Source organism: Triturus cristatus, chromosome 6 (assembly GCF_964204655.1).
Source record: "Triturus cristatus chromosome 6, aTriCri1.1, whole genome shotgun sequence".
NCBI lineage: Eukaryota > Metazoa > Chordata > Amphibia > Caudata > Salamandridae > Triturus > Triturus cristatus.
Window position 1 is genome coordinate 602,161,085 of NC_140589.1, and position 26,704 is coordinate 602,187,788.

At 46.6% G+C, this 26,704-nt stretch overlaps 1 protein-coding gene across 1 annotated transcript in view; it reads left to right on the forward strand.

Annotated features, from left to right (window-relative positions):
• The window catches only part of LOC146817555 (uncharacterized), a 414,447-nt gene that overhangs the window by 167,263 nt on the left and 220,480 nt on the right, over positions 1-26,704 (forward strand). The window contains exon 4 of the mRNA XM_085609212.1: positions 10,373-10,511. Within this exon, the coding sequence (XP_085465338.1) occupies positions 10,373-10,511 (139 nt within the window). The remainder of the gene's footprint in view (positions 1-10,372; positions 10,512-26,704) is intronic.

A 26,704-nucleotide genomic window follows, 5' to 3' on the forward strand; every position in this document is an offset into this window, starting at 1 on the left:
TTAAGCTGTGTTAAAACAAGAGGAGTCCGAAATTCATGTATCGGCAATGTGTCACAGTAACCTTGTCCTGCATGAGAAGATTGCGGGGCATATGTACAAGGAGTTAACGCCGCCTTAGCGGCATTTTTCTGACGATTTGGCGATGAGATTTTTTTTAAAATATCGTTTTTATTGGCATTTATATGAGGTGGTACAGTATAAGCAATACTTTATCATATCAGCAGTTGTTATACAATTTAAGTTGGGAACAGTCAATACAAATCTGGAAGAACAGCATCAAAACAGAGTATTCGATATTTATTCTCTTATAATCAAAACGCAGCCATTAACATTTCCATAGTCTGTAACAGACGTGTAATATTCCATTATAATGGTAGGTTCCCATTGTATCCTATTGTCCTATGGGGAGTCACTACATCTAGTGTCCACACTATCACCGTCACTCGGCCAATACCTTTTGCGTGACATATAAGTCTCAGTATAAAGCCAAGAACTTAAAAGGTAACGAAAGAGGAAAAAAACTAACAGAAACTTAAGACAGCTAAAGAAACAATAAATGTCAAACGAGACTTATACTAAACTAAGTCATCCGGGGGCCCACTGTCCACAAGGTATGGCACTAAGGTCCATCATGAGTGAACTAAAGAGCTCCGGAGTGGGGGAGGGGGCAGGGGAGCACGGAAGGGGCCCTGGGAGGTGGCAGGGACTGGAAGGGAGGGGGGAGGACAAGAGAGAACTCCCAGGACATCCCAATACCGCAACACATTCATTTCCGTCCCCTCTACAGGTGAGCTCCGTCGCCTGGTTACCCAGCGATGCCTAGACCTGCGCCAAGTCATCTTTGCCTCTCGTGTTGCTTCCGTTGCAGAGTTATCTGTCTGCGATTCCAAGTCAGATGCAGAATGTGCTTCTCACACCCTCAGAATCTCAGCCCATGGTTCTGCCAAAGGTTTACGCATTTTCCTGACCTTGTCTTGTCGAATTAGTGCCCTCTCCTCTGCTCTAGCCCAACAGGCGACTTAGTTTTCCCAATCGACTATTAACAGGGACCTCGCTGTTCTCCACCTAAGAGCTATTCTCCGTTTCGTCAATAGGAAGGCCAGGTCAATAAATCTATGCCCCAATCTTTTGGCTTTGAGCCTCAAGAAGAGTCCCAATAAACATACTTCCAGGCAACACCTCATAGCGCGATCCAAGACCCCATTCACCGTTACCATCGTGGCACAGAACCTCTGAAGCTCCGGGCAAGACCAGTTCATAGGATCAAAAGTGGCATCTTCTGCTAGACACCTGGTACAAGTCAGGTCCTCTCTCCCATACATAACATTCAGTTTGCGCGGCGTGAGGTAAGTCCTGTGCAGAATATTAAACTGCACCAATTTAAAGGCTGCATTCCTAGATACTTCCTTAGGGCTGTCCAGTGCCTTTCCCACTCCTTCTCGGTCAGTTGTCTACCCAGTGTGGCCTCCCATCGCTCTCGCAATTGGAGCAAAGGCATTCGTGACATCTCGGCTATTGCCAGATAAGGCCATTTCACCAGATGTCCCGCAGATCCCAACTTCACCATTGCCCGCAGGGCGGCATGCACGGTGGGCTCTCCCGTATCACTTCCCCATAACGCAGCAATCGCCCCCTCTTCTTGTGATAGTTTAAAAATTGCCCTAGTGGGAGGTCATGGTATTCCAAAACGTCCTCTAATGGAAGCAACACCCCACCTTGATGACAATCGTCGACAGCCAAGACTCCGTCCTGTTCCCAGCCCTGCAACTGATTTCGCGTGAGAAGAGTGCCCATTCCCCACTGCGGTATCCCTTTGAGAGGTACAAAGGAACGTTTGGAGCCCGCTTCACACTTCTATCCCAGCAGGACATTGCTACCTTAAGAAGTACTCCCATATTTTGAATTTTCTGACAGGGATTGAGCACTCTGGCGAGTAGGGCTCCACGAGCAGTGTTGGCCGGCACCGGTAATGTCTCCAATCCCCGGCCATCAAGCCACCGGGCCAGCCACTGGAGCTGCGCTGCTAAATAATAGGCCTGGAAATCGGGAGCACCCAGCCCCCCCTGTCAAAGGCATCCTCAGTGTCCGCAGGGAAACCCTATTACGCCCTCCGTCCCAAACCAGATCCCTCAACAGTGTGTCATAGGACTTAAACCAGCTCTTTGGGATCACCACAGGCTGGTTAACAAAGAAATATAAATGTCTTGGTTGCACTACCATCTTGCATAGCGCCACCCTAGCCATAACAGGCTAAAGAGAATGCTAAAATGACACATTCGACCGCAGGGCTCTCAAGGCTCCTCCCAGGTACCCCTCCAGCAGATCCAGTTGCTTATGGTATATGCGTATACCAAGATATTTAAAGGAGCTCAGAGTCCACTCCAGGTCCAGCGGTAGGTCAATGGCCTATTAAGGTCAGGTCGCAGTGGGAATATATACTTTTTTTAGTATTGACCCGTAGGTCCGACATCTCCGCAAACTCCCCCAGGATACGCAGCACCGTTGGAATCCCTTGGGATCTATTTTGCAGATAAACCAGCATTTCATCTGCGTATAGTGAGACAATATGCACAGTCTCTTCTAGCACTAGTCCGGTGTTCCTGTCCTCCTGACGAAGTTACTCCATTGCCAAAGCAAAAAGCAGTGGCGACAAGGGGCACCCATGACGTGTTCCTCTGTGGATAGAGTACTGGGCCGATACCACACTCCCCGTGCGCACTCTAGGCCTGGGATTTGTGTACAAAAGATGCACCCATTTCATACATTTATTTCCCAACCCCATCTGGCTCATTACCGCCAAAAGGAAGTCCCACCGCAAGGAATGAAAGGCCTTTCCAGGTCCACAGCCATCACTACTACTTCCAGAAACAGCCCCAGGTCTCGATGATACAGAACGTGATACAATCTCCTCAAATTATTGGATGTTGAGTGTGAGGGAATTAACCCATTTTGGTCAGTGTGGGCCAGGCTCTGCATCTGGGGCAAGAGCCTGGCTGTCAGCATCTTGCTAAGAATTTTAAAGTGAAGGATTAGCATTGATAACGGCCTGAAATCCCTTCCTTCTAAGTTTTAGGCAACGGGATCACCAGCGTCTCCCTGACCGAAATTGGCAGCTGTTCTTCTATCTATGAAGGCGACATAAAATTTGGCCGAGAGATCATCCAGGCATGACATCTTCCCCCGTACCATTTCTTTAATGGCAGCTCTAACTTCTCGCCTGGCGACTGGTGGCGTCAAGGTCTCTCGATCAGTGCGGTCTAATGTCCGTAAGCCCAATCTCTCCAGGTACGTGACCATCCTGTCCCTCCTAACTTCTTCCAGGGCTCCGTAAAGTTGCTCATTATACTCCCTAAATATATCGTTGATGCCTTTCGGGGAGTGGATCACTTGGCCAGTCAAATCCAGGATGTTGGGAATCAAGCCCCCCTGCCCTCCAGCCTAATCAACCATACCAATAACCTCCCTGCTCTGCCACCCTCTACATGTTGTCGTTCTTGGTAGCTACGGGTATCTAGAGTCCTCAGTCTCTCCTATGCAGTATTATAAGCACTCTTCACTGCCGCCAATTGCTTCTGAATGTCAGCCCCTCCCCCAGACTCTCTATCCAATGACAATATCTGGGTTTCCATGGATACAAGTTCACAATTAAGTTCTCTCCTGGCTCCTACCATCTGGCTCATACACTTCCCCCTAATCACCACTTTCAAAGCGTCCCACTCCACTAGATAGGAGCTAGCCATGCCCTGATTTGTCTCAAAAGATGATGTTATAGCCTCAGAAAGCGTTTGTTAAAAGCTATCGTCGTCCAATAGAGTTGGGTCTACTCTTCACAGTGGTATGGGGGCCCTTTCAGGAGTGGGGGCGAAGCTCATCAGTAACGGGCTATGATCGGAAATGGACCTCCCCAAATATTCCGTCTTGGTCAGCATCGGAGCAAAACTGGTGGAGCAGAGAAACATATCTAATCTGGTATGCAAATTGTAAATCGAGGAGTAATATGAGTATTCCCTCTTCTGTGCCTTTGTGTATTCACCAGATATCTAATAACTCCCACCCCACAATCCAACCCTGCAGGCCCTTAGCTGACATAGCCGCTGCCGTGCCCCTCAGTGGGGGAGTTGATATATATAAGGCCAAATCACAAACACAATTAAAATCTCCCCCTAAGAGCAGATCTCTCCCAGACAGTCTCGCCACATATGCTGAAAACTGAGTTGCAAATAATTGCCCCCGCCACCTACGCTGCAGCGGTGTAACCTCCACTTCTGTAAGGTGGGTCTCCTGGAGCATCACGATATGTGCGCCTCTGCGCTTTATATAGTTAAGGATGCTGTATCGCCTCGAAGGAGAGGCCATACCCCTAATATTCCAAGTCAGAAGCCCCATCTCCTCAGCCTGGCCATGGTTCCCGGCCATGCTTCAGAATGCTCCACACCCCTCAACCCAACTCCCCTAACCCCCAGCAATGTTAGTAGTGGACCCCGTGCTGAAAACCAACTAACCCAACTGTAGAACTCCCCATCCCTGGAACAGACTGACAACTGTCAGCTGCCCAAACTTATAAGAAAACATCACTCTTCTCAGAATGCCGCCACCAACCCGAATGGTGGAACTCTCAGGTGTAGTGGGGGTGGATTCAAAGGTCAGAAGGAGCAGTGGCGCTACGTCCCGGCCCCTCTGCGTAGCGATGCCCTCAAACTGCAATGTCCATATTCTAAACCATGTCTAGAACTTGAAGCGCCCCCAATGTCATCATGTCCAAAGGCTGTCCAGCTTCCACAACGTGAATGCTCAGGGGGCTCAGTAATTAAGCCATTGAAGAGAGCGTCCGACACATCTGCCACAGCTAGGTGATATCATCTGCCGATCGCGGTGTGAGCTTTGGCAGTGGGGGGTCAGACTCCAATGAGTCCCGAAAGTCCTCCGAGGCATCTGCCGTCCCAGTCGATGTCTTCGGTGCATTACTCTGGCGAATAGGTGAGAGTATTTGCGCCACTGCCTGCAGTGCGGCTTGTCTATATTGGTGCGTTTGTGAAGCTGTGAGCCTGCCTGCCCGGAGTGCTGTGCGACAGCCCTTGGGCCTTCGCCTGCGCGGCTGTGAGCCCGGCTCAGGACGCTGTTGCTTCTTGGGTAGTGGCGCACCCTTCCTGTACGCTTCCAGCCAACTCCAAACCTCCTCCCGGGTGTCGCAAAAATGCGAGGTGCCGTTGACCATGATCTTCAGCTTGGCCTGGAATATTAGGGAGTACTGTATTACTTCATCCCGAAGGGCTTTTTTCACTGTGAGGAAGGATGCCCGCTGAGCCTGCACCTTGGCAGTGAAGTCCGGAAATATTGATACTTTACTGTTTTTGAGCACATAGGCGCCATGCGTGCGGGAGTGCTGGAGGAGTGTGTCTCTATCTCTAAAATGTAGAAGCCGTGCAATCACTAGTCGTGCGGGGGCCCCCGGTGCAGGCAGTCGACTCGGCACTCTGTGCACCCTGTCTAGAGCAAAAAACTGGGACAGGAGCTCTGGTGCCACAGTTGAACGTAATCAGCTCTCTAGGAATTCCACCATGTTAGATCCTTCCACTCGTTCTGGTAAACCTGTCAGTCTTATGTTGTTTCTACGATTGCTGCCCTCCGCATCTTCTGCTTGCGGTTCAAGGGTCGCAACCCTGATGAAGAGATCTTCAATCCTAGAAGCATGCAATCTATGGTCCGGCTGCAGGTCACTAATTGCAGATTCTGTTTGCTTAACTCTGTCTGCCAGCTTCCGGTGCTCCGCTTGGAGCAGGCCCAGGCCCACAGAAACCGCACCAATGTCCTGTTGCAAGGCATTTTTGGTGTCGGCGATGGCTGCCAACACCCTGTCCAGATGTGAGTGGAGAGAATCATCTTCTCCGGGAGTTTCCCCACCCCCTTTCTCTAGTGCCACAGAAGAGGGTTCCCTGGTGGCCGGCTGGGTACCCTGGCCCCCCTGCTTCTGCTGCGGCTTAGGCAGCCTGTTCTTTGCTAACCCCTGGCCTGACCAACCAACCAGTATGTCTACAGAACAGCCTCTCCCCGGCAGTAACGAGGTGTCCGTGATTAATCCCCTTGCACTTGAGCCACCTCGGTATGTTCTGCTCTCCCCCTCAACACAGCTCACCCACGAGAGCAACCTTCCGCTCCGTCTATTGTGTGGGGGAAGACTGCCACCGTCTCCTGGTATCACTCTGCCACACAGCTATGAGATCTGTCTTACTAGTCTGCGGGGTCAGCAAGACTCCACCGCGTCCGTGATGACTCCAGTTCTTTACAGGTCCCAGAACCAACGTCCGAACCACTCCGGCTGCCATCAGCTCTCAGGTGTCTCTCAGAGAGGGGGAGGCCTCCGCACCAGTTCCACAGGTACAATTTGTGTGAGTTGTATGACTGCTGGTGCCCTGTCTCACCTCCTCCTCAAGGCCAGGAAAGCCCAAGCGCACCCCCAACTCAGTCGGCCAAGCAGTCCACAGTCTGGGGCCAACACTGCCTGGTCTTCGGTCCCAAGGCACTAGTATGGCAGTTCTCCCCAGCCATTGCAACTATATGGCAGGTCAGCTTGTGTAGCCCCCATCATGGCCTCCTCCTAAGGTGCACCATAAAAAGTGACAGTCCAGCTAGGCCAACGTAAACAGGATCTGGGGCTTCAAGTTGCCCAAACCGAAATCTGGCCTCAGTATGAGGACCCCCAGCCATCACAGGGGCCCCGCAGTCCGCAGCCCCGCAAAACAACCATGGGCATATAGTCTCTCTCTCCGATGCAGGATTTTCCTGGCATATGGCAGGCCAAATCTCTCCGGTTACAGAGCCGGACCTCAGCCGCCATTCGGCCGTGCCCCGACACCTCACAAATGCAGCCTCAGTCCTAGGCAGGGTACAGCATGCGGCACAGCCCATGCCACCCCCTCCTGAAGCTATCTTTTCCCTCTGCCGATGTCGCACTCACTGATGCTCTTCCATGCAAGCAGCGCCTCCGGACTGGGCCGTCACTCCTCACGTCTGGTGCCCCAAACTGGGATCGCGGCGCTTCATGCCAAGTTCTGTCAGCATTCCGGATGGCAATGCCCCCTCCCAGGGGGCTACAAGAACTAATGAGTGCCCGCTCAGGCCAGAAGCCTACAAGAGAAGGCCAGCAGGGGCATTGTCTCCGCTCCGCAGGCCCTGCGCGCACTCAATCGTGGCCACGCTCCCTTCGCTCTCTCTCTGCTGACAGACCCTGGAGCGGCTCCTCCGCAATTGCTGGTCACCACTGAGCTCCTCCCGGATTCAGGCTCCCAGGGGGGGCGTTTTCAACGCCTCTGTGCTGGTAGGTGAAGCCGCATTTACAGTATATTTGGCTGGCCGGGACTGAGCTCCGAGCTCACATGTCCGCCATGCTTGGTGTCTTGGCCACACCCCCTTTTGTCGCCTCTGTTAGAAGCAGTTTTTCTGTGAAAACGTCCATTCTAAAGATCGCCACTTCTGTTAGCGATAATGGCATGCAAGAGAGGTGTTCCCGTGCAAAAACAGCCCCTAACCCCACTTGCAGATAGAGGCAGCTTTTTAAGACCAGAAAATAGCTGGTCTTAAAAGTGGAGATAACACTTGGGGTCTCTTTTCAGCAGGTTTTTGTGCTGGACAGCGCTGCAAGCAATGTTGCTGTGCTGCCCTGCAACAAAACTACAGGGCAGGAATGTGCACCATCAATAAGATAGTGCATATTCCTGGGCCTCAGTTTTAAGAAGTGTTGCAGCTCTGCGACAAGACAGTGTTGCAACACTTTTCACTACCCCCTGCTTGCGACACCATGGATGCACTGTATTCACTAGACAGCGCTCCATGATGCAAGTAATGACAGATACGTCTGGAATCCTGACGTATCTGTCTACGCTAAAGTCACGTATTGCTGCAGTGGTGGTGCTGAGGGAGTTGACGAAACGTTCTTCCGTGGCCTTGTTCCAGCTGCGAGGGGGGCAATGATGGCAGTGGTGTACGGTGGGCATGGTGAAGACTTGATGTATACAATGATGGTCAGTTCAGGAGAGTCCGGTGGTGTGGCTGTAGTTGAAGGTCCCGCTGGCAGAGGAGACGTGCTCGACCATGTGTCCTGCTATGTGGCTTGCTGTGGTGACTAGCTGCTTGAGTCTGATGTTGGGGAGCTTCCCCAGGAGGGGGTGGTGTTCCGGTCACTGGGTTTGTTCGGGTGGAACTTGAGTTCACTGAGTAGGATGTCATCGGCGGATGGGAGAGCCTGGGGTGCAATGAGGTCTACAATGATATCGGAGAATGGGGGTCACAAGGAACCCTGCCTTCGTCTGTCTGTTGATGGTAAGTCACCTGCCATCAACAGACAGACGAAGGCAGTCTGTTGGAAGCACGCACCGCACGTGCAAGGAGGATCCCTTTCCTATATAGTAATCGGCTTTCTTAAGCAGCAACACGGAATTATCCCGGCCGGCTTCACGCATCTGCTATCATCAGATGGCTACGCCCCGATCCCACGACCTCCAGACCTACTTCTAATCCCACCGCGAACGCCAGCTCTCACCCTTGACAGGGAACCCGGCTGGGTTCCTTGTGAGTACCATCTTTTTACTTCACCCTCGGTTGGCACTCTTCACTTAAGCTGCGTGTTTGACAACTCAGATGTCCCTGATATTATAGGTCCTGGTGAGCCCCGCATTCTAGAAGGGGCCGAAACGTCGTCGACACCATTGAGGAAAACGAACCATTCATGAAGCACTTATCACTGTATATAGTTGCTTTAGACTATGTGAATATATTAGATGTGGTTGTTTTCAATTGAAACAAAACGTGAAACCTTGTGTATATATATTTTTTCACTTTGTCACTCAACTGGTTCTTTTATTACACATGGGACACCTTGCACAAATGCTCTGATGTATTATTTCTCTATGATGTATGTTCAATACAGACTTATCTAAACCAAATTAGTGGTGTGGTTGGTCCCTCTCTCTTTGATATCACTCTAACCCTCAAGTGTATCGCAATTGTGCGTCTTTCACTTATCAATGAAGTTTATCATTCCACAGGAACCGTGTTTCTTGTTATAAATCAGTCACCCTGGTTCCTTAGTGAGTAGGGTCCCCTTGTTCTTCCCTCCTGCCCTACATTGGTAATCCCCTCCGTGCACCCCGGCGTATTGGTGGATCGTAGTATGCGATGCAGACCTCTCTACGTTGCTGCGCAGGAGCGCCTTTACCATTCACAGCTCCAAGGGGCTCAAGGCAGTTTTCCCACACAGGTCAGCAACGTGTCTTCATGCGACCTGCCAGACTCCACCACCAGGTACAGGAAATCGCCATGCCTCAATGTCTACCGCCACGGCTCATCAACTCCACAGCTCCTCCGCATCCCACTCCAGGCTCCAGGCACAGGTCCAGCGAGGCATCCAGGCTCCAGGTGCAGGCCCAGCGAGGCGTCCAGGCTCCAGGCACAGGTCCTGCGAGGCATCCAGGCTCTCATCCTGGTCATCCTGGATGTTGTGTGGCTTGAGGGGGTTGTTGATGTGTGCTGCACTTGGCCCTGGCTGCTCCACTCTGCATGTCATTGTTTTTTTTGCCAATTTTCTATTGGAGGTCGACTGATATGCTATTTTTTCCAATAGAGGCAAAAAAAAACTCATGTTGGGCTGACTTATGTGCGTTTTTTTGCCGCTAATGGGCCTTCCATTGGTTTTCACCCTCTAACGTCGGAATTCCTATCGCCTTCATGCTAATGTTAGCAGCAGTTTCTCCGCTGATCCCTGAAGCTATCGCCATGTAGCAACGGCTTGCAAATATGTCGCTAACATGGCAATAGTTTTCAGTGGTACACGGCGGTAAGAAAACTGACGCTAACTAACGTTAGCAATAGTTTTCCCCAGTCCTTGTACAAATGGCCCTGAGTTTATTCCACGTAAAAGTACAGAAATGTATTAGGAAAATTGGGCTGTTTTTTATAGTATATGCTCAAACATTTGTTTTTCTTCTTTCTCTGATTGGTGTCGTGCCATTTGTATCCCGTTCTGTATTTTACCTGTTCTTTTTAGCCTCCGTTTTCCCACTTATTGAGAGAATTGTGGGAATTATTGTGGGGTTGTGCTATCACTGTAGTATTTGTATTACTTTCATATGATTTCAAGTCAATGTTGAGTAGGTCTTTTGATTGCAGTATACTATTTTCCTGCAATAATGATTCAAAAACAAATGCTAAAAAGAAAAAAAGATACATAACCTTACTACAGAAACCTAGTTCTGGCTTGGGCTCACAATTAGATAATTATGGATAGATTCGCTAAACAAGCAAAATGATACTTTGCAGAAGTTACAATGCAAGTCAGAATAAAATGAGTATTTCTCTTTTTCTTCTGTTCAATTTGCAGATTTTGGTCTGAGTAATACGATGAAGTCTGAAGGTCTGTCACAGGAACTGTTAAATACCCAGTGCGGGAGTCCGGCTTATGCTGCGCCTGAACTCTTGGCTCATAAAAAGTACGGTCCAAAGGTTGATGTCTGGTCAATGTAAGTAGATGTATACCAACTGGTAACGAATTTAGAAAAAAACACACAAAGATGAAAAGGAGAAAGGCGTTAAAAATATAAAGATTATGAATTCACATAAACAGAAAAATATTGCAGAATTAACAAGACATCCTCAAGACAAAAAATATTGTATTTCCTGATGTATCATGATTGCCCAATGCAGAAACTATATATAATTTTTTCCAATCTGATCACAATCTTTTTTTTACTTCACAGTGTTTGTCTCTGGCAGTCCTAAAACCAATATAACCAGGGGTTTCTGACCAATATACCAGGGACAACATTCTTTATCCAAATCTGGTAGCATTTTGATAAACAAATATTTAATTTTAATCGCCCCACATGTCGACTTTGCACAATTTCCAGCTGATTTTGTCACACCCCTTCAGCTTTTTTATGCTTGTAGACTGTAACCTTTGAGTAAATGTTGTTGACAACCGTTCCTCCTCTGCTTTAATAAATTCCATAGCAGTGCTATGCCTCCAACAATTGGTCTCCGGCCCAACCCATAAATATGGTCATACAGTCGATTTGATCTTTACCTTGAAAGTGATTATAGCAGTATTTGATATATTACCTCAAGTCTAGACAGATTATGCACCCATGGGGGATATTCTCAAGAACATGTGATAACTATCGCAAAATTTGCTTAACGCAACTTTGCACATCGCAGTCTATCGCAGGAACATAACGCTGTGTCAACGTTGTATTCTCAACCGTGCGGCACCATGCGATTGTCTCACGACAACACGCCAAATGACAGCGTTAAATCAAACACGACGCCTAAAAAACGTGAAACACGAACGCGAAAAAAGTTGCAATGTTGCCAATCACGTTACAAAAATCAGGGATAACCAGCGACAGGCCTGCAATTCCCAAGCGTCATGCAGGGAAAATGCACCATAAAAGAAGACCAGACAAAAAAGGCAAAAGAAAATGAACTGTGTAGCACCATGGATGCACCCGGAGTGAGTGCAGAGGACAACGTGAACCCCACAAGCCCCACAGATGACCAGCAAGGAACCCCGGGCTCGGTGAAGGCCAAGGAGAAGAGGAAGAGGAAGACGGGGTTCAGTCCACAGGAAATCAGGATCATCGTTACAGAGGTGATAGGACACTACCAACAACTGTTCGGCACCGCAAACGTGTCATTGGCATCACAAATGGAAATATGGCTGTCCACCGTGAACAACGTGAATGCAGTCGGAGTGTCAAGGAGGTCAATGAAGGTGGTCAAGAGGCGCTGGCAAGACGTGAAAAGCCAAACCAAGCAGAAAGTCGCTGCCAACAGGAAGGCAGCAATGGCGACTGGAGGTGGGAGTCCTGCGCCACAGGAGGAGGTTGATGATCTGAAGGAAATGGTGGCCACAGTCATCTGTGTGGAGTCGGTGACAGGAGTTGGAGGGGCCGAACACAGCTCCATATGACCTGACCCAACAGCAACAGGGTGAGTAACGACCAGGGACTGGGGGGACAGGGGGAGATGGGCACAATGGCACACATGCACAATCATGTGTAGCACACTGCACACCCACAATGAGTGTGGAACTTGTCCCTGATTCCCTTGGCATGCTGCAGCACACATAGAAACACCAAGTAGGCCCCCCTCCACTATGTGCACAAAGGGGCCCCCCTCCCTATCACCAATCACACAACCTACCCATGCACATGTGCTGAATCCACCTAAGCAGTGGCTTTGTGAGCCACACTGACAATGCAAGTGACACTGCATGACCAATAGCATGGCTGCAGTCAAAATACATGATATGGTGCACGCCACAACACTGAAGTGGCCCAGTGTGGATCCCATCCTCCAACGAGCAGGTCACACTTTGACACATCCACGTGCACATGCAACCCCTGACGACAAAACTGCAGACAAACAATGCACACGAGTACAAAAAACGTCAAAAAGAGCACAAATGACCCAAGTCGCCAACATCTCTGCACCGTAAAAGCTCACAAGTCAAAGGCACACCTCCTCAAAGGGATAAGGGGCCGTTAAATTAGAGCTGCAGGGGTGACTCTCCCACAATGCAGCACACACACATAGCAATCACAGCACATCCTGCAGAGCAGACCAGACATCTCTTAAGTGATGATGAAGAGGATACCCTGGATATTTGCTCAGACACCCTCCAAAAGCTCATGGACTGCCTTTGCACCCCATCCCCAGGAGCAGTGCAGCCCAGCTACATCGAGGTGACCTCACCCCCTGCACAGACCACACAGCAGGAAGCACCCACCACCACGGCTGGCTCCCAGCACCTCACCGAAGAACACATGACGCTCCAACGCCGTGTGTTAGACTGCCAGAAGGAGCTGGCTAAACATGTGCGTCTGGGGTTCGAAATCATGGCAGCCAAACTCGATGCCATGCGTGGGTGTATAAGTCCCATCAGGGACCACTTACAGTCCCTAATGGACACCCACAGTCCGTTCCATGCCCTACAGCAATCCTTGGCTGACCTCGCTGGAGCCAATACTCGGATACAAGAACTGTCTATTCAGACAGGCTCCAGCGCTACACAGCACAGAGTTGGAACAGATGCTGAGGACAATGGAGAACATGCAGCGGATGCAGGCAGGAAGGATGGCTGCCACGGCTGAACACCAGCGAGATGTATCTGGGATCTACCATGCAGATCCTCATCTTGCAATTGCTGCCACAGAGCCTGTCCCAGATGACTGCTGCAGGAACTTCGACACACACATCTCTGCCCCTGATGTGTCAGTGGCACACAGTGACGCAGCCATACTACCTCCGCCCGTGATGTGCCAGTGTCACCCAGGGAGGCGGCCATACCACCTCCACCCCCTGATGTGCCAGTGGCACACAGTGAGGCAGCCATAACACCACCACACACCCCTGGAACACCTGACACAGAAGACATATCAGAGGACAAAGATGTAGATGGTACTGACACTGTATCAAAAAGGAGGTTGTAGCATTCTTCCCCGCCATATGGTCTGTGCCTGCTTGGTTCAGCCCTCTGCATCATGCCTTGGAACAAGACCTCCCACTGTCCCCCCAAACACTCTGCGACATTCACCTGGACCCCGACATGGACTGCCATATCTGCACTGGTTACCAATGACACAGCAATCAGGCTGCGGACTGGACTCTTCCTCTTCCGACTAACTTGTCATTCCCCAAAGGACTATGGTTGGCACTCCACTGTGCAACCATGTAATGTGGGGTGTGCATGGCTGTGTACTGCTCCTGCTCTGACACTCCACAGAATGTGAATAAAAAATTCCAAATCACACAGATGTCTCATGTCTATCTTCAGTCAAGAATAAAAGCATGGATGAATGTAGGGACATCGATTGCACAAAAATGTACACCCTGGGAAATTACATCAATGCGCATGTTTGACTGTGACACACATGGCCAACCAGCAACTTTCCCAACCACAATGTCTGGCTCACAGAGGTGGAGCTGCCAATGGGGACTCACCCCTAAGTGAAATGAGTCAGTCAGTCCCTCCCTGTGCACGGACAATGCTCATTGAGGCACACGATTTGGCATTCTAATCAACACTTATCACAGTCGAACATTTGTGAAGTTGCGTACACTTTGTTAGCATGTGCGTGTCAGTACGGGCAAGACAAGAGCCACAAAATGCAGTCCAATGCATCATATACTAACAGGCAGCATAGGAACATGTAGAGGTGCAAGACATGGGGATGAAAACATGGACAGAAATCATCACGGATGGCAACGGTCTCAGCCCACCTTGCCTTGCTGGACGAGTCATGTGATGTTTGGCGTACGCTCATTGCACTGTGTCAGGGGACACCACTCACAGCCCATGAGATCTGCATAGTCCTGTACCACCGGACTCCGCGGGCTGTCTGCTCTGCTGACAGTGAGCAGGTGCCAGAGTCCAAAAGGGTCACATGTATAACTACATTGCCATGTGTGTACACTCCCTCCAGCAGGATGTCAGATTGAGGAACGTTGCCATGCGCCGCTGTCCACTCACCTTGCACAGGTGTGTGTCAACCCACAGTGTTGCACGCACATGCATTCTGAGTCCAGGCGAATTCAGCCATGTCCACTGTAATGGTGGGATACGTGACTATTTCTCCAAGATGCAAAAGGGTGTTGGGACCTGTGCTATGGGTTACAATCAGTTGTGGCTGCAGGAACGTAGTTACTCGTCCATGAGAGCGAGCGCATCTTCATAGGCAATCAGTTCCAAGAGTACATCATTGTTGACTTCAACGAACACGAGAGCGAGCCAATCCATTAGCTGGTCGGGACAGATGTGCTCCGTCCACGCAGTTTCACCAATATGCAACACAGCCCAATAGGGGAGTGCCTCGACGTGGTCACTGCACATGAGGAATTGTGCAATCTCCCATGCCCAACTGCCAGCACATACGCCAAATATCAAGGCATCCCATGAACTGGTATCACGGTTACAGTCCTGGTCGTGGGCCAACAGGGGGTGCACACACATGTCATAATCCAGTTCAGCTACCGTTGTGTTGGATAGGCAGACATCCATGGGCCACTCGAATATGCATGATCGACAGTGGAACGCTGGACGCAGGTGACTTATGCAAGTTGGAAGCTTAACGGTAATTGATCCGCAGCACTGCCAATGGCAGTGCCCCCAACAGATGCAGCATTCGGTCACGGTGCAGTTACACATGACACAGGTTGCGCATGTGCCCGGGATGTCCTGCCATTGAGTTGTTGGGTCTCGAAGAACCGGCACTCTTCTGACCTGTGGCTGTTGCGTGGTTCATATGCCACAGCTCAGAGCAATGAGTCGTATGGGTGTGCAAAGTTTGGACGTATGGGTTTTGCTCTGCTTAAGTGTCAAGGGCATTCCATGCAGGAGTATCTCGGGCAAGGTCTTCTGTGTGTGGGGTGTGGATACGTTGTTCTTTCATTAGCGCTGTGTGGAGTGTGGGAGTCGTCATCTGCTATGGTGTATCTTTCAGGGGGTGCCCGCCGCATGCACTGCCAAGGTCGAAGTTGCAGATGTCCTTCCACCTTCTGTATTGGGACAAAGGAACTTTCATCCACAATGTCAGTCTGACTACTGCTTGCATTCTTGAAACGTGATGTGGCTTTCGCTTTGCAAATGAGGCTGGGCCTTAGGCATATGGTGCACCAAGAGTGATAAACACACAACAATTGGCATGTATCAGCTAAGACCCCAAGTGGCCTGATGCTCCCTGTACAATCCCTTCCTGCACGGCCGCCGTGTGCATGCAACAGCGCGACATTGTTGGTTGAGATCCGTGTGGCACCGACACTGCAACAGAGACACACGCATCAGTTGGTTTCCTGTCCAGCCCAGACATGAACCACGTGCAGGGCCCATGGATGATTCTCTCTTTCTCTCTCTCCCTCACTTCCTTTCACTGTCTCTCTCTTACTCTGTTTCTCTCTCTCCTTCTTCCTCTCCCCCCTCTCTATCTCTTTGTCTCTCTCTTTCTCTCTCTATCTCTGTCCTTTGATGAGCACATGACACACATCCTTATCTTGAATTTTGTCTTGCAGGCTGTGACTACTGAATGTCCATGGGAGACCCGCCATGACTCCTCCAAATAGTAGTATTAAGTTACATTTGAATGAATTATTCTTTCTGGGAAATTCAAAGGTGAATGAATGATTTACCTTTGTCTGTTCACACCTGAATGTTAATTGTTGTGCGGCTTCAGGCAAATTGTTTGGTTCAAGAATTTGTAAAGTTGATGTGAACTATCATTGTCCAGGGGGGGTCCGGGGTGGGGGTTTCCTGGGGGTGGTGGCGGTGGGTGTTGTGGCCCTCTTGGGTGTCCGAGCAGCCTGATCAGTGGCTCCATGGCATCTGTTCTGCAGGTGTGGCTGTGTGCTGGGCTTCCTTTCATGGTGCAGGTTGTCGTCCAACTTAACCCCAGGTAAGAGCAGGTGTTAAATTCCTGCTGCTAATGTGCCTTATCTTATGTTTTGGGATCTTATCGCCAATCTGTCTGGTCATTGAGAATGTTGCGAAGTGGTGTTGTCGCAGCTTTTTGCACGGAGACGTCTACTCTGCATCTCATTAGCGTTAGTTGCTGGTGTCTGTGGCGTTGTTTTTTGCGGCTACTTTCGCAGGAAAATTGGTGATATCAGCTGTTAGCACCAGCTTTAGAATGGTGAGATGAATTCATCACAACTTTGGCTGCGATAAAGTGCTGCTAACTCGGCGATAAGCCATTGAGAGTATTTCCCGTAGTCTTCCAGATTGAGCTCTTTGATAGCTCATGGACTAAAGCTCATAATAAATGCAGATCATCTTATCTAATAAGGCTTTGGGCCGAATTGCTTTAGTAATCCATTCAGTAAATGTTAGAATCCCCTCCTGTCACTCACCTCGCTAATAGTTCTGTGGCAGACGAATTTGAAAATGATCAAACTTTGGATCACTAGGGCACTTGATAAGGCTCTACTACTTAAAAAGTATTATCTCGAATTTACCCATCCGTGCCTTGGTACAATGTTTCCCTAAGAGATGCTCAATGCCTCTGAAAAATGGCGGAAAGAGCATGGCATATTAACTATTCTGTGGAATCAAATTTAGAATTTAAGGAAGCTTTGAAAAATTATTTAAAAATTATTACATTTGCAAAAGCTGATTTTTTTTCAAAATACATTTTGAAGGTATTGAACATGACTACGAAAATCTTTTAATTTGCTCTTTCTCTTGCCTGTCCTGCCTGTACATCACTGATGATCACACCCACTCGACACCTCTGGGATAACCTAGCGGATTTTTCCAATAATAAGTCTAAGAGCATTAGAGCATCCCTTGCTTCAAAGAAAAACTTACAGACTCAGGACCAGCTCTCTGCATCCGAACCAGACAAGGTAACTATTCCGCAAACAAATATGGTGCTCAACAACTTAGACAATTTGGAACAGTTGGAGGCTACTGACTTTATTAATATTACTGATTCTTTCTCATCAGGCTCCCTGCTCCGGGCTTGATCCCCTCCAAGTCTGGAAGACGCTAGCTGATCAATTGGTCAGCCCTCTCCTGGCTATCTGCTATCATTCCTTGCATTTAGCTACAATTTCTGTAGCATGGAAAATGAAAACCAACTGCTGACCTCACACTACTTAGCAACTTCAGATCCATTTTACTATTGCCGTACCCAGGCAAAATACTAGAAAAGTACGTAAATGGAAAGCTATCGGAGTACCTGGAATAACATTACCTACTAGACGAGGAACAATGTAGGTTTCACCCATTACATGAGGCTGAGGCTGCTTTGAATGCAGCTCATCAGGTGAAATGTCAGACACTTTTGCATTAGCTATAGGAGTGCACCATGGTTGTATTTTGGCCACGTTTTTGTTTATTAATTATATTAACGACTTGAGCGCCTCCTTGGTTGGTGCAACAAGTGATGTACGAAAGATAGGGAACTCGCTGGTCCTAGAACTACTTTATGCAGATGCCACAGTAATTATAGCACGAACATCAACAGCACTTCGCATACTGGTGGAGTCCTTTGCGACCTTTCTGTGAAAAATAGATCTAGCCACCGATTTTGGGAAGTCTTCTAATAAGGCATGTGGGCCAGGCAGCAGAAATGTTTCTAATTTAGTGTTTTGCAGTCAATCCCCGAGCTTTGTCAATAGTTTTCTTACCTGGGAGTAGTGTTTGATTCCTCCTGTGCCTGTCCCTCGAAGATCAGTAATTCCCGCTGGAAGCTTAGTAGGCCGGAAGGTGCAATATTTAATATCCCTCAGACTGTAGGTAGAACGACATCTCTCTCCAGCTAAATATATGTAAAATGCAGTGTGTGTATGTAGCTCTGTATGGAGCAGGGTTCTGAGGATATTTGAACTCCGTCCCTCTACAGACCACATATGTAGACGGCCCCTTTGTGATCCCCCTACCAGCTCCCACTTTGTTATTCACTCAGACCTTGGTTTACAGCATATATCAGAGCTTTTTCGGTTGGTTAAGATCTCGGCCAATAAGGAGAGGTGTCTGAACAGAGAGGTGATAGGTGGCTGCTTGAGGTTTGAGAAGGGGTTGTCAATCCCCTGGCTGGTCTATGTGCAAAGCACACTGCAAGACTTAGGTTTGCTAGATGAATTTGAATTATTTTCCTCTATAAGCAAAGACGATAAGCAGTTGGTCAGGAACTCAGTCAGGCATAGAGGTTACTCACAGCATCTAATAAGCACTCTGTTAGGGATTTTATAATACTATTAGAATCAGATGAGCCTGTGCTGTATTTAACCTTAGATATGACTCTTTGGGAAAGATCTCGGCTCTTTCGTTTTATTGCAGGTTCGGTGTGGCGGCTTCTCTGTTTTTGGGATGATCAGTGTGCCTTTGGAAGCACGGCATAGACTTGCCTACGTGACGGTCTGTCTGATCAATCTTTGATGCTCTTTATGTTCTTCTGTACATTTTTAGAGCTTATTTTATATATTAATTAAAATCTAATTTAAAGTGTTTTAAGATCTGAAAGTGCAGGGACGCTTTACTTTTACTTGCAGTTTTTAGGCAATACTCAGGCTTGCTTTAGAGTGTGTTCCTGTTTTAAAGTGGCAGTAAGGTCGCAGAAATCAATGGATGGTTGATTTCCTGGCCTCGCTTTTCGTTTATGGTACTTAAGGTGATAGGATTAGCTCTGAAGGCTTGGCGTGTATCTGTTTCTTGCAGGATGCCCTCAGCTTTTAACTTATAGAATCATAGCGGACACTTGGAGGATTTTGATGACTGTATAGCTGTAAATCCGTAGGTTGTTTCACATTTGCATCGCCCCGTGATTAATGTTTTGAATTTCATCTATTGTACCACTATGCCTAGGAATGTTAGTCAAGTCAATAAAATGCTGCTCATTTTGATTGTATGCACTTTGTCTTGGTTCTTTGCTCTTGTACTGCTATTAACACAGAGTTTTAAGCTTTGCAGTATTGCTGGTTGTTTTAACTGTACGCAATTTAATATGCTTATTGCTCTTGTGTCTCTACAAATACAACTTTATGGTGTATTGTTTGTCTCTTTTATGATTTTAATTTAAAATGGAATGAGGACGCATTGATTGATTGACTACAGTACTGGATGATCTCCACATGGCAACTGAAAGGGGACTTCTGGTATCCTTCGTGCTGCTGCTTTCCATATGGTGAACCATAACATCTTCCTTTCCAGGATGGCAGAGGTGGGGGTACGTGGAATGGCACTAAATTGGTGCAAATCATACTTGGAGAGTTGGTCTTAAGCAATACACCTGCCCCCATGTAACTTCACCTTTAAACCTGTTGACCGGGGATAGCCCAAGGGTCCTCCCTCATCCCTATGCTGTTTAATGTTCTTCTCAAACCACTGGCTCTCCTGATCAGGTTACGTGGCTTAAAATTAATTAATTATGCTGATGACATGAGCTAATTCTTATTTTTGATTATAGCACTCATTCACCAACAACCTTTTTTCATAATTGTATGTGTGATATCTAAATCTGGTTGGGCCCCAACTCACTTAAATTCAATCGTGAAAATAATGAAGTCACGTTTTGACTTATAGGAAAAACTAGGCATGCTCTGCCAACAGACTTCTGGCCCTTGGAGGAGAATTCTGATCCAATAGTGACAACTTCAGTTTGGAACCCGGGAGTGCAAATGGACTGGGATCTCTCACTCTAGTCCCATGTCAATAAATGATCTGCCTCTTCGTTGTTTTTAATGACGATCCTATGCAACATTTTACCTCTACTTATTTCCCAGTGGCATCCATTTGGAGTGCAAAGTGCCATTTTGAGCAGAATTGATTATGGAAATACCCTGCTCCTCTTGAGGTTGGCTCGGATTCAGTTTGCTGCTGCCAATATAGCTCATTATTTGCCAGAAGGTATCTCTGGTACAGTGGCATGGACTTGCTTTACTGGCTCGCTGTGCTCATTCTAATTCTATTTAAATCATTGTGTTTGACTCACAGGACATTTTACCAAGTAGGCCCAAGTCTTCTTTAGAATAAACTGCAGCGTTATTATGTCCCTCAAAGACTGGTATGCTCTGCAAACACCAACCTATCAAAGGTTCCTCAATTCATTAAGGTTCTTGCTTGTGACTGAGCTTTTTTTGGTGACTAGTGGCTCATCATGCCTTCAGGAAAATTCTCACAACGTGGCTGTACACAAAATAGTTGTTGATTGTCACAGTCCTTTTATTTTCGTTCTAGTTAGCCAGCTGCAGGATGCCTTTCCAGGTTGCAGATATGCTTTACAAGTATAAATAATATTATTTCTCACTATAATATGTGACAAAGTTAGAGATTGATCTGCTAAACCTTTTTCAGTTTGCAAAGTCTGACATTCAGAAATCTAATTGGGTTTGAACCCAAAAAAGGAAAGTCAGAGCGTGCAAAGGGCACAATGATTTTCCAGGTTGAGAATACCCTTTGAGACTTATTGCAATTTAATGGTATGAGGGTCATAAAAGGGCATATTCCTCCTACAGGATAACAATGTAGCGTATTAATGATTTGTGACTGAACTACAGTTGATTATCACAAAAAAGAGAGACTAGGGAAAAAGTGCCTTCTCTGACTCCCCTATCGGAAATGTAAACTCACTACACAGAGAAGTACTAAAATCAACGGAAATACTAATTCGAAAGATACAGACTTAAAAGTGTGGGACAACTCGCCTCAACACTCAATGGCAACAGGAAAGACGTGATCTACAACAAGAAAGACAACAGATGTCTTAATACTGCCCTCACACACTTTGCAGTGTCATGCTTCGTCATAGGGCCGCATCTGACGTCCAGGTGCAGACCAACACACTGGACAGGGCGCAATTTTTTGTATATAAGAAGAATAGTGGTGAGGTTACAGAGAATGTGAAAGATTTAAGCAGACATTCACAAAACATATAGAAAAGTATAACAGAAGAGACCAAAAAGGTGCAGATATATACAAATAAAACTACCTAAGGGGAATACCATCATATAATTTTATTCTTGAGGCCCCTTGGTAGGATTAAAAACTCAAAAGGTCGGGATATTTAGGGGAGGTAAAGAACCCCTATCTCCCTGCTGCCAAAACCAACATGTTTCTGCCAATCATACACGCCCAAAAAGGTTGTTCTGGCTTTCGTCAGGATGTTGGTCCCTCGTTCTCTGGTCTTCAACCCCTATTTGGAGTATGTTACCTTATTTCATCAGGCCAAACTGTACCTGGACATCACCTTCTCTGGATTAATTTCCGAGTGGGAAAATTTATCTGGAAATGAAAATAGAACGTTCAGTCATTGTTCTATAAATTGATTCCCTATATCTCATTGTTGTTTCTTGTTCATCCCACCTCCACATTCACTCTACCCCTAAGTGTGGTCTACTTTAAAGGGAAGAAAGTACGTGGCCAGAAATATAATTTATCATGGTGTTCCTTACATCACAAAGAAGCCCAACCCAAGCACCACACCTACGTGAAAGGAAGGATTCGAGTTCTCCTAGAACAGTTAATCTAAACTGGAATTTGTGCCACAGACAAAACATGGTAATATCCGTGCTACCATTCATCCAGTGTTAATAATGATCGCATCTATCACAGTGAATGCTATTGATCTAAAACTTACAAGAGTTTACTAGTAATTCTCTAAACCCGGGACCTTTGTGGGACCATGGTTTTGTAGTCACACTCTGAAAATGACACATAAACCAAAGGGGAAAAAAGGGACTCCTTACATTTTTTGTGCATTCAATTCTAACAAAAAGACAATAATTTTCTCTTGTCTAGCAAAGACGATAATGCATTTAGGTCTGTTTTGCCTTATTCCAAGTCTCACTGGCAGTTAAATTACCAGGATCTTATTTTTATGACCTTCTGCTTCACTGTGCTAGTGAACCTTTGTGTTCAAAGGTCAGATGCGTAATGATGACAGGTCATTTAATTCTTAATTAAATACTAGCTTGTTCTACTTGGATGATAGCTAGAAGGCAAATTCAAAAATGAAAAATCAGACACTCAAACCTACATTACCAGCAGATCTTTAGCCATTGTAACTATGGCATATGGGTTATTGTTATGCAATGGAGGTGTTAGATCACATCAACCTGCCAAATTTCATTCGAGAACCTTCGTACTTCAAACCTTACTGAACTATATCATGATACACTTGACACAGTGGTAAAATGTCCCACAATGGTCTAACTATAGACCTATAAGCCTGCTGGATATAACCCAAAAGGTAGTCGGGAAGGTGTTGTTGGTCAGATTATCACAATGGATTGACGAAACCAATATCCTTTCCGACTACCAGGCAGGATTTAGAACAGGCACTGGTACTATTGAACAGACATTTAGATTGCTACTAGTGTATTGGAAGGTGGTGGTCCTAGGCAAGGGCAGTCTTTATCTCGCATTTATCGATTTAAAGACTGCCTTTGATTTGGTACCCAGGGAGACCCTCTGGAGAGTTCTTGCTGACATGGGGGTGCCCCACTACTTACTCTTGTTAATTGCAAGGTTGCATGAAAACAACTTTGCCCAGATTAGATGGGGCAGGGATGGAGAGAGAACTAGTAGAATCCCGGTAGAGAGAGGGGTCCGCCAGGGATGTGTTCTAGCCCCCACCCTTTTTTCTTTATATGTGAACGGTGTGGTTGAGCATCTGCTGAACGATCCTTCAGATGAACCATCCCTGGCAGGGGAACGTATCCCTACCCTCCTCTTCGCGGACGACACTCTTTTACTCTCCAAATCCCCTATGGGCCTCCAAAAACTATTAAATAACTTCCAACTCTTTTGCGCTAAACGGGGCCTGGTAATCAACACTGACAAAACGAAATATCTTGTGATGAGCCCCCCCAAAAAACTTGTGCGCCCTTTGAAATTAAATGCCGTACCTTTGGGGAGGGTGGATGTGTTTGATTACCTAGGGATTCGCTTATCTCATAATATGCAATGGGCCCCCCACTTATGCAAGATGTTGCTAGCCCACAAGAGAGTAACAGGGGCCCTACTGAAGGAACAGCGCTCCTGTGCTATTAGACCTATAGCCCCTGTTATGGAAATTTATGCAGCAAGGGCAGTCAGCTCTGCTCTTTACGGGGCTGAGCTGTGGGGTTCATGCAATACTAGTGAGTTGTCAAGAGCTGAGAGAAAGTTTTGTAGGGCCATCATGTCACTCCCTCAAGGTACTCCAACGACCCCACTGATGCTCGACCTAGGTTGTCGTCCTATTGATGACCTGGCGAAACTTCGCCCTCTACTGCTATGGGCCCGACTATGGCGTGTCCCGGAACTAGCTAAATATGCCAAAGGCCTTTCAGAAGTTATGTCACTCCCGGGATGGCACAAGATAAAGTGGCTGAGCGACATGAAAATCCTCTTGTGCAATCTTGGGCTAAGCGCAGCATGGGAAAACAGGTCTTCCCCCCCGAAAGCTACGCTTAAATCTCTATATTGGAATTGGATTGCGACCCAAAGAAAAACGAACTGTACATTGGGTAGACTTACGGAGGACTTTCTGGAATTCAAGGAACAGCCGATCCGGGAACTGTACCTCGACATTATTGAGAGACCTCATGATAGATCTCTTTACTTCAAATTTAGGACCGGGACTCTCCCACTTTATGTTTTTACTTCCCGGTGGAATCCCCCTGCCCAGACCACTGAATTTTGTCCTTTTTGTATATCCAGACAAGAGTCTGTGGCCCACTTTTTATTTGAATGCCCACAGTATGTTTACCCAAGAAGAAGATGGCTCAAGCAATTGTGCCGTTACTTAGGCACTAGGCACTACATTGAGGCGTTACGTATTTTAATGTCTGACTCCCGCCCTCTGTATGCTTGCGCCCTATCAAAATTTCTATCTTGGGCATGGCGCATTAGAAGCAAAAGGCTTAAAGAAATTGTTTAATCCGTTCTTAACATCTATTTATGATATGTCTTATTCTTATTGTAATATTTGGATTTTAACCTAAATGAATTTAAACTCTTTTTTAATTGTAAAGCTTTTATGATATGTTTTTATCGAAATAAAGCCTTTGACTGACTGACTGACTTTTACTTGCAGTTTTTAGGCAATACTCAGGCTTGCTTTAGAGTGTGTTCCTGTTTTAAAGTGGCAGTAAGGTCGCAGAAATCAATGGATGGTTGATTTCCTGGCCTCGCTTTTCGTTTATGGTACTTAAGGTGATAGGATTAGCTCTGAAGGCTTGGCGTGTATCTGTTTCTTGCAGGATGCCCTCAGCTTTTAACTTATAGAATCATAGCGGACACTTGGAGGATTTTGATGACTGTATAGCTGTAAATCCGTAGGTTGTTTCACATTTGCATCGCCCCGTGATTAATGTTTTGAATTTCATCTATTGTACCACTATGCCTAGGAATGTTAGTCAAGTCAATAAAATGCTGCTCATTTTGATTGTATGCACTTTGTCTTGGTTCTTTGCTCTTGTACTGCTATTAACACAGAGTTTTAAGCTTTGCAGTATTGCTGGTTGTTTTAACTGTACGCAATTTAATATGCTTATTGCTCTTGTGTCTCTACAAATACAACTTTATGGTGTATTGTTTGTCTCTTTTATGATTTTAATTTAAAATGGAATGAGGACGCATTGATTGATTGACTACAGTACTGGATGATCTCCACATGGCAACTGAAAGGGGACTTCTGGTATCCTTCGTGCTGCTGCTTTCCATATGGTGAACCATAACATCTTCCTTTCCAGGATGGCAGAGGTGGGGGTACGTGGAATGGCACTAAATTGGTGCAAATCATACTTGGAGAGTTGGTCTTAAGCAATACACCTGCCCCCATGTAACTTCACCTTTAAACCTGTTGACCGGGGATAGCCCAAGGGTCCTCCCTCATCCCTATGCTGTTTAATGTTCTTCTCAAACCACTGGCTCTCCTGATCAGGTTACGTGGCTTAAAATTAATTAATTATGCTGATGACATGAGCTAATTCTTATTTTTGATTATAGCACTCATTCACCAACAACCTTTTTTCATAATTGTATGTGTGATATCTAAATCTGGTTGGGCCCCAACTCACTTAAATTCAATCGTGAAAATAATGAAGTCACGTTTTGACTTATAGGAAAAACTAGGCATGCTCTGCCAACAGACTTCTGGCCCTTGGAGGAGAATTCTGATCCAATAGTGACAACTTCAGTTTGGAACCCGGGAGTGCAAATGGACTGGGATCTCTCACTCTAGTCCCATGTCAATAAATGATCTGCCTCTTCGTTGTTTTTAATGACGATCCTATGCAACATTTTACCTCTACTTATTTCCCAGTGGCATCCATTTGGAGTGCAAAGTGCCATTTTGAGCAGAATTGATTATGGAAATACCCTGCTCCTCTTGAGGTTGGCTCGGATTCAGTTTGCTGCTGCCAATATAGCTCATTATTTGCCAGAAGGTATCTCTGGTACAGTGGCATGGACTTGCTTTACTGGCTCGCTGTGCTCATTCTAATTCTATTTAAATCATTGTGTTTGACTCACAGGACATTTTACCAAGTAGGCCCAAGTCTTCTTTAGAATAAACTGCAGCGTTATTATGTCCCTCAAAGACTGGTATGCTCTGCAAACACCAACCTATCAAAGGTTCCTCAATTCATTAAGGTTCTTGCTTGTGACTGAGCTTTTTTTGGTGACTAGTGGCTCATCATGCCTTCAGGAAAATTCTCACAACGTGGCTGTACACAAAATAGTTGTTGATTGTCACAGTCCTTTTATTTTCGTTCTAGTTAGCCAGCTGCAGGATGCCTTTCCAGGTTGCAGATATGCTTTACAAGTATAAATAATATTATTTCTCACTATAATATGTGACAAAGTTAGAGATTGATCTGCTAAACCTTTTTCAGTTTGCAAAGTCTGACATTCAGAAATCTAATTGGGTTTGAACCCAAAAAAGGAAAGTCAGAGCGTGCAAAGGGCACAATGATTTTCCAGGTTGAGAATACCCTTTGAGACTTATTGCAATTTAATGGTATGAGGGTCATAAAAGGGCATATTCCTCCTACAGGATAACAATGTAGCGTATTAATGATTTGTGACTGAACTACAGTTGATTATCACAAAAAAGAGAGACTAGGGAAAAAGTGCCTTCTCTGACTCCCCTATCGGAAATGTAAACTCACTACACAGAGAAGTACTAAAATCAACGGAAATACTAATTCGAAAGATACAGACTTAAAAGTGTGGGAC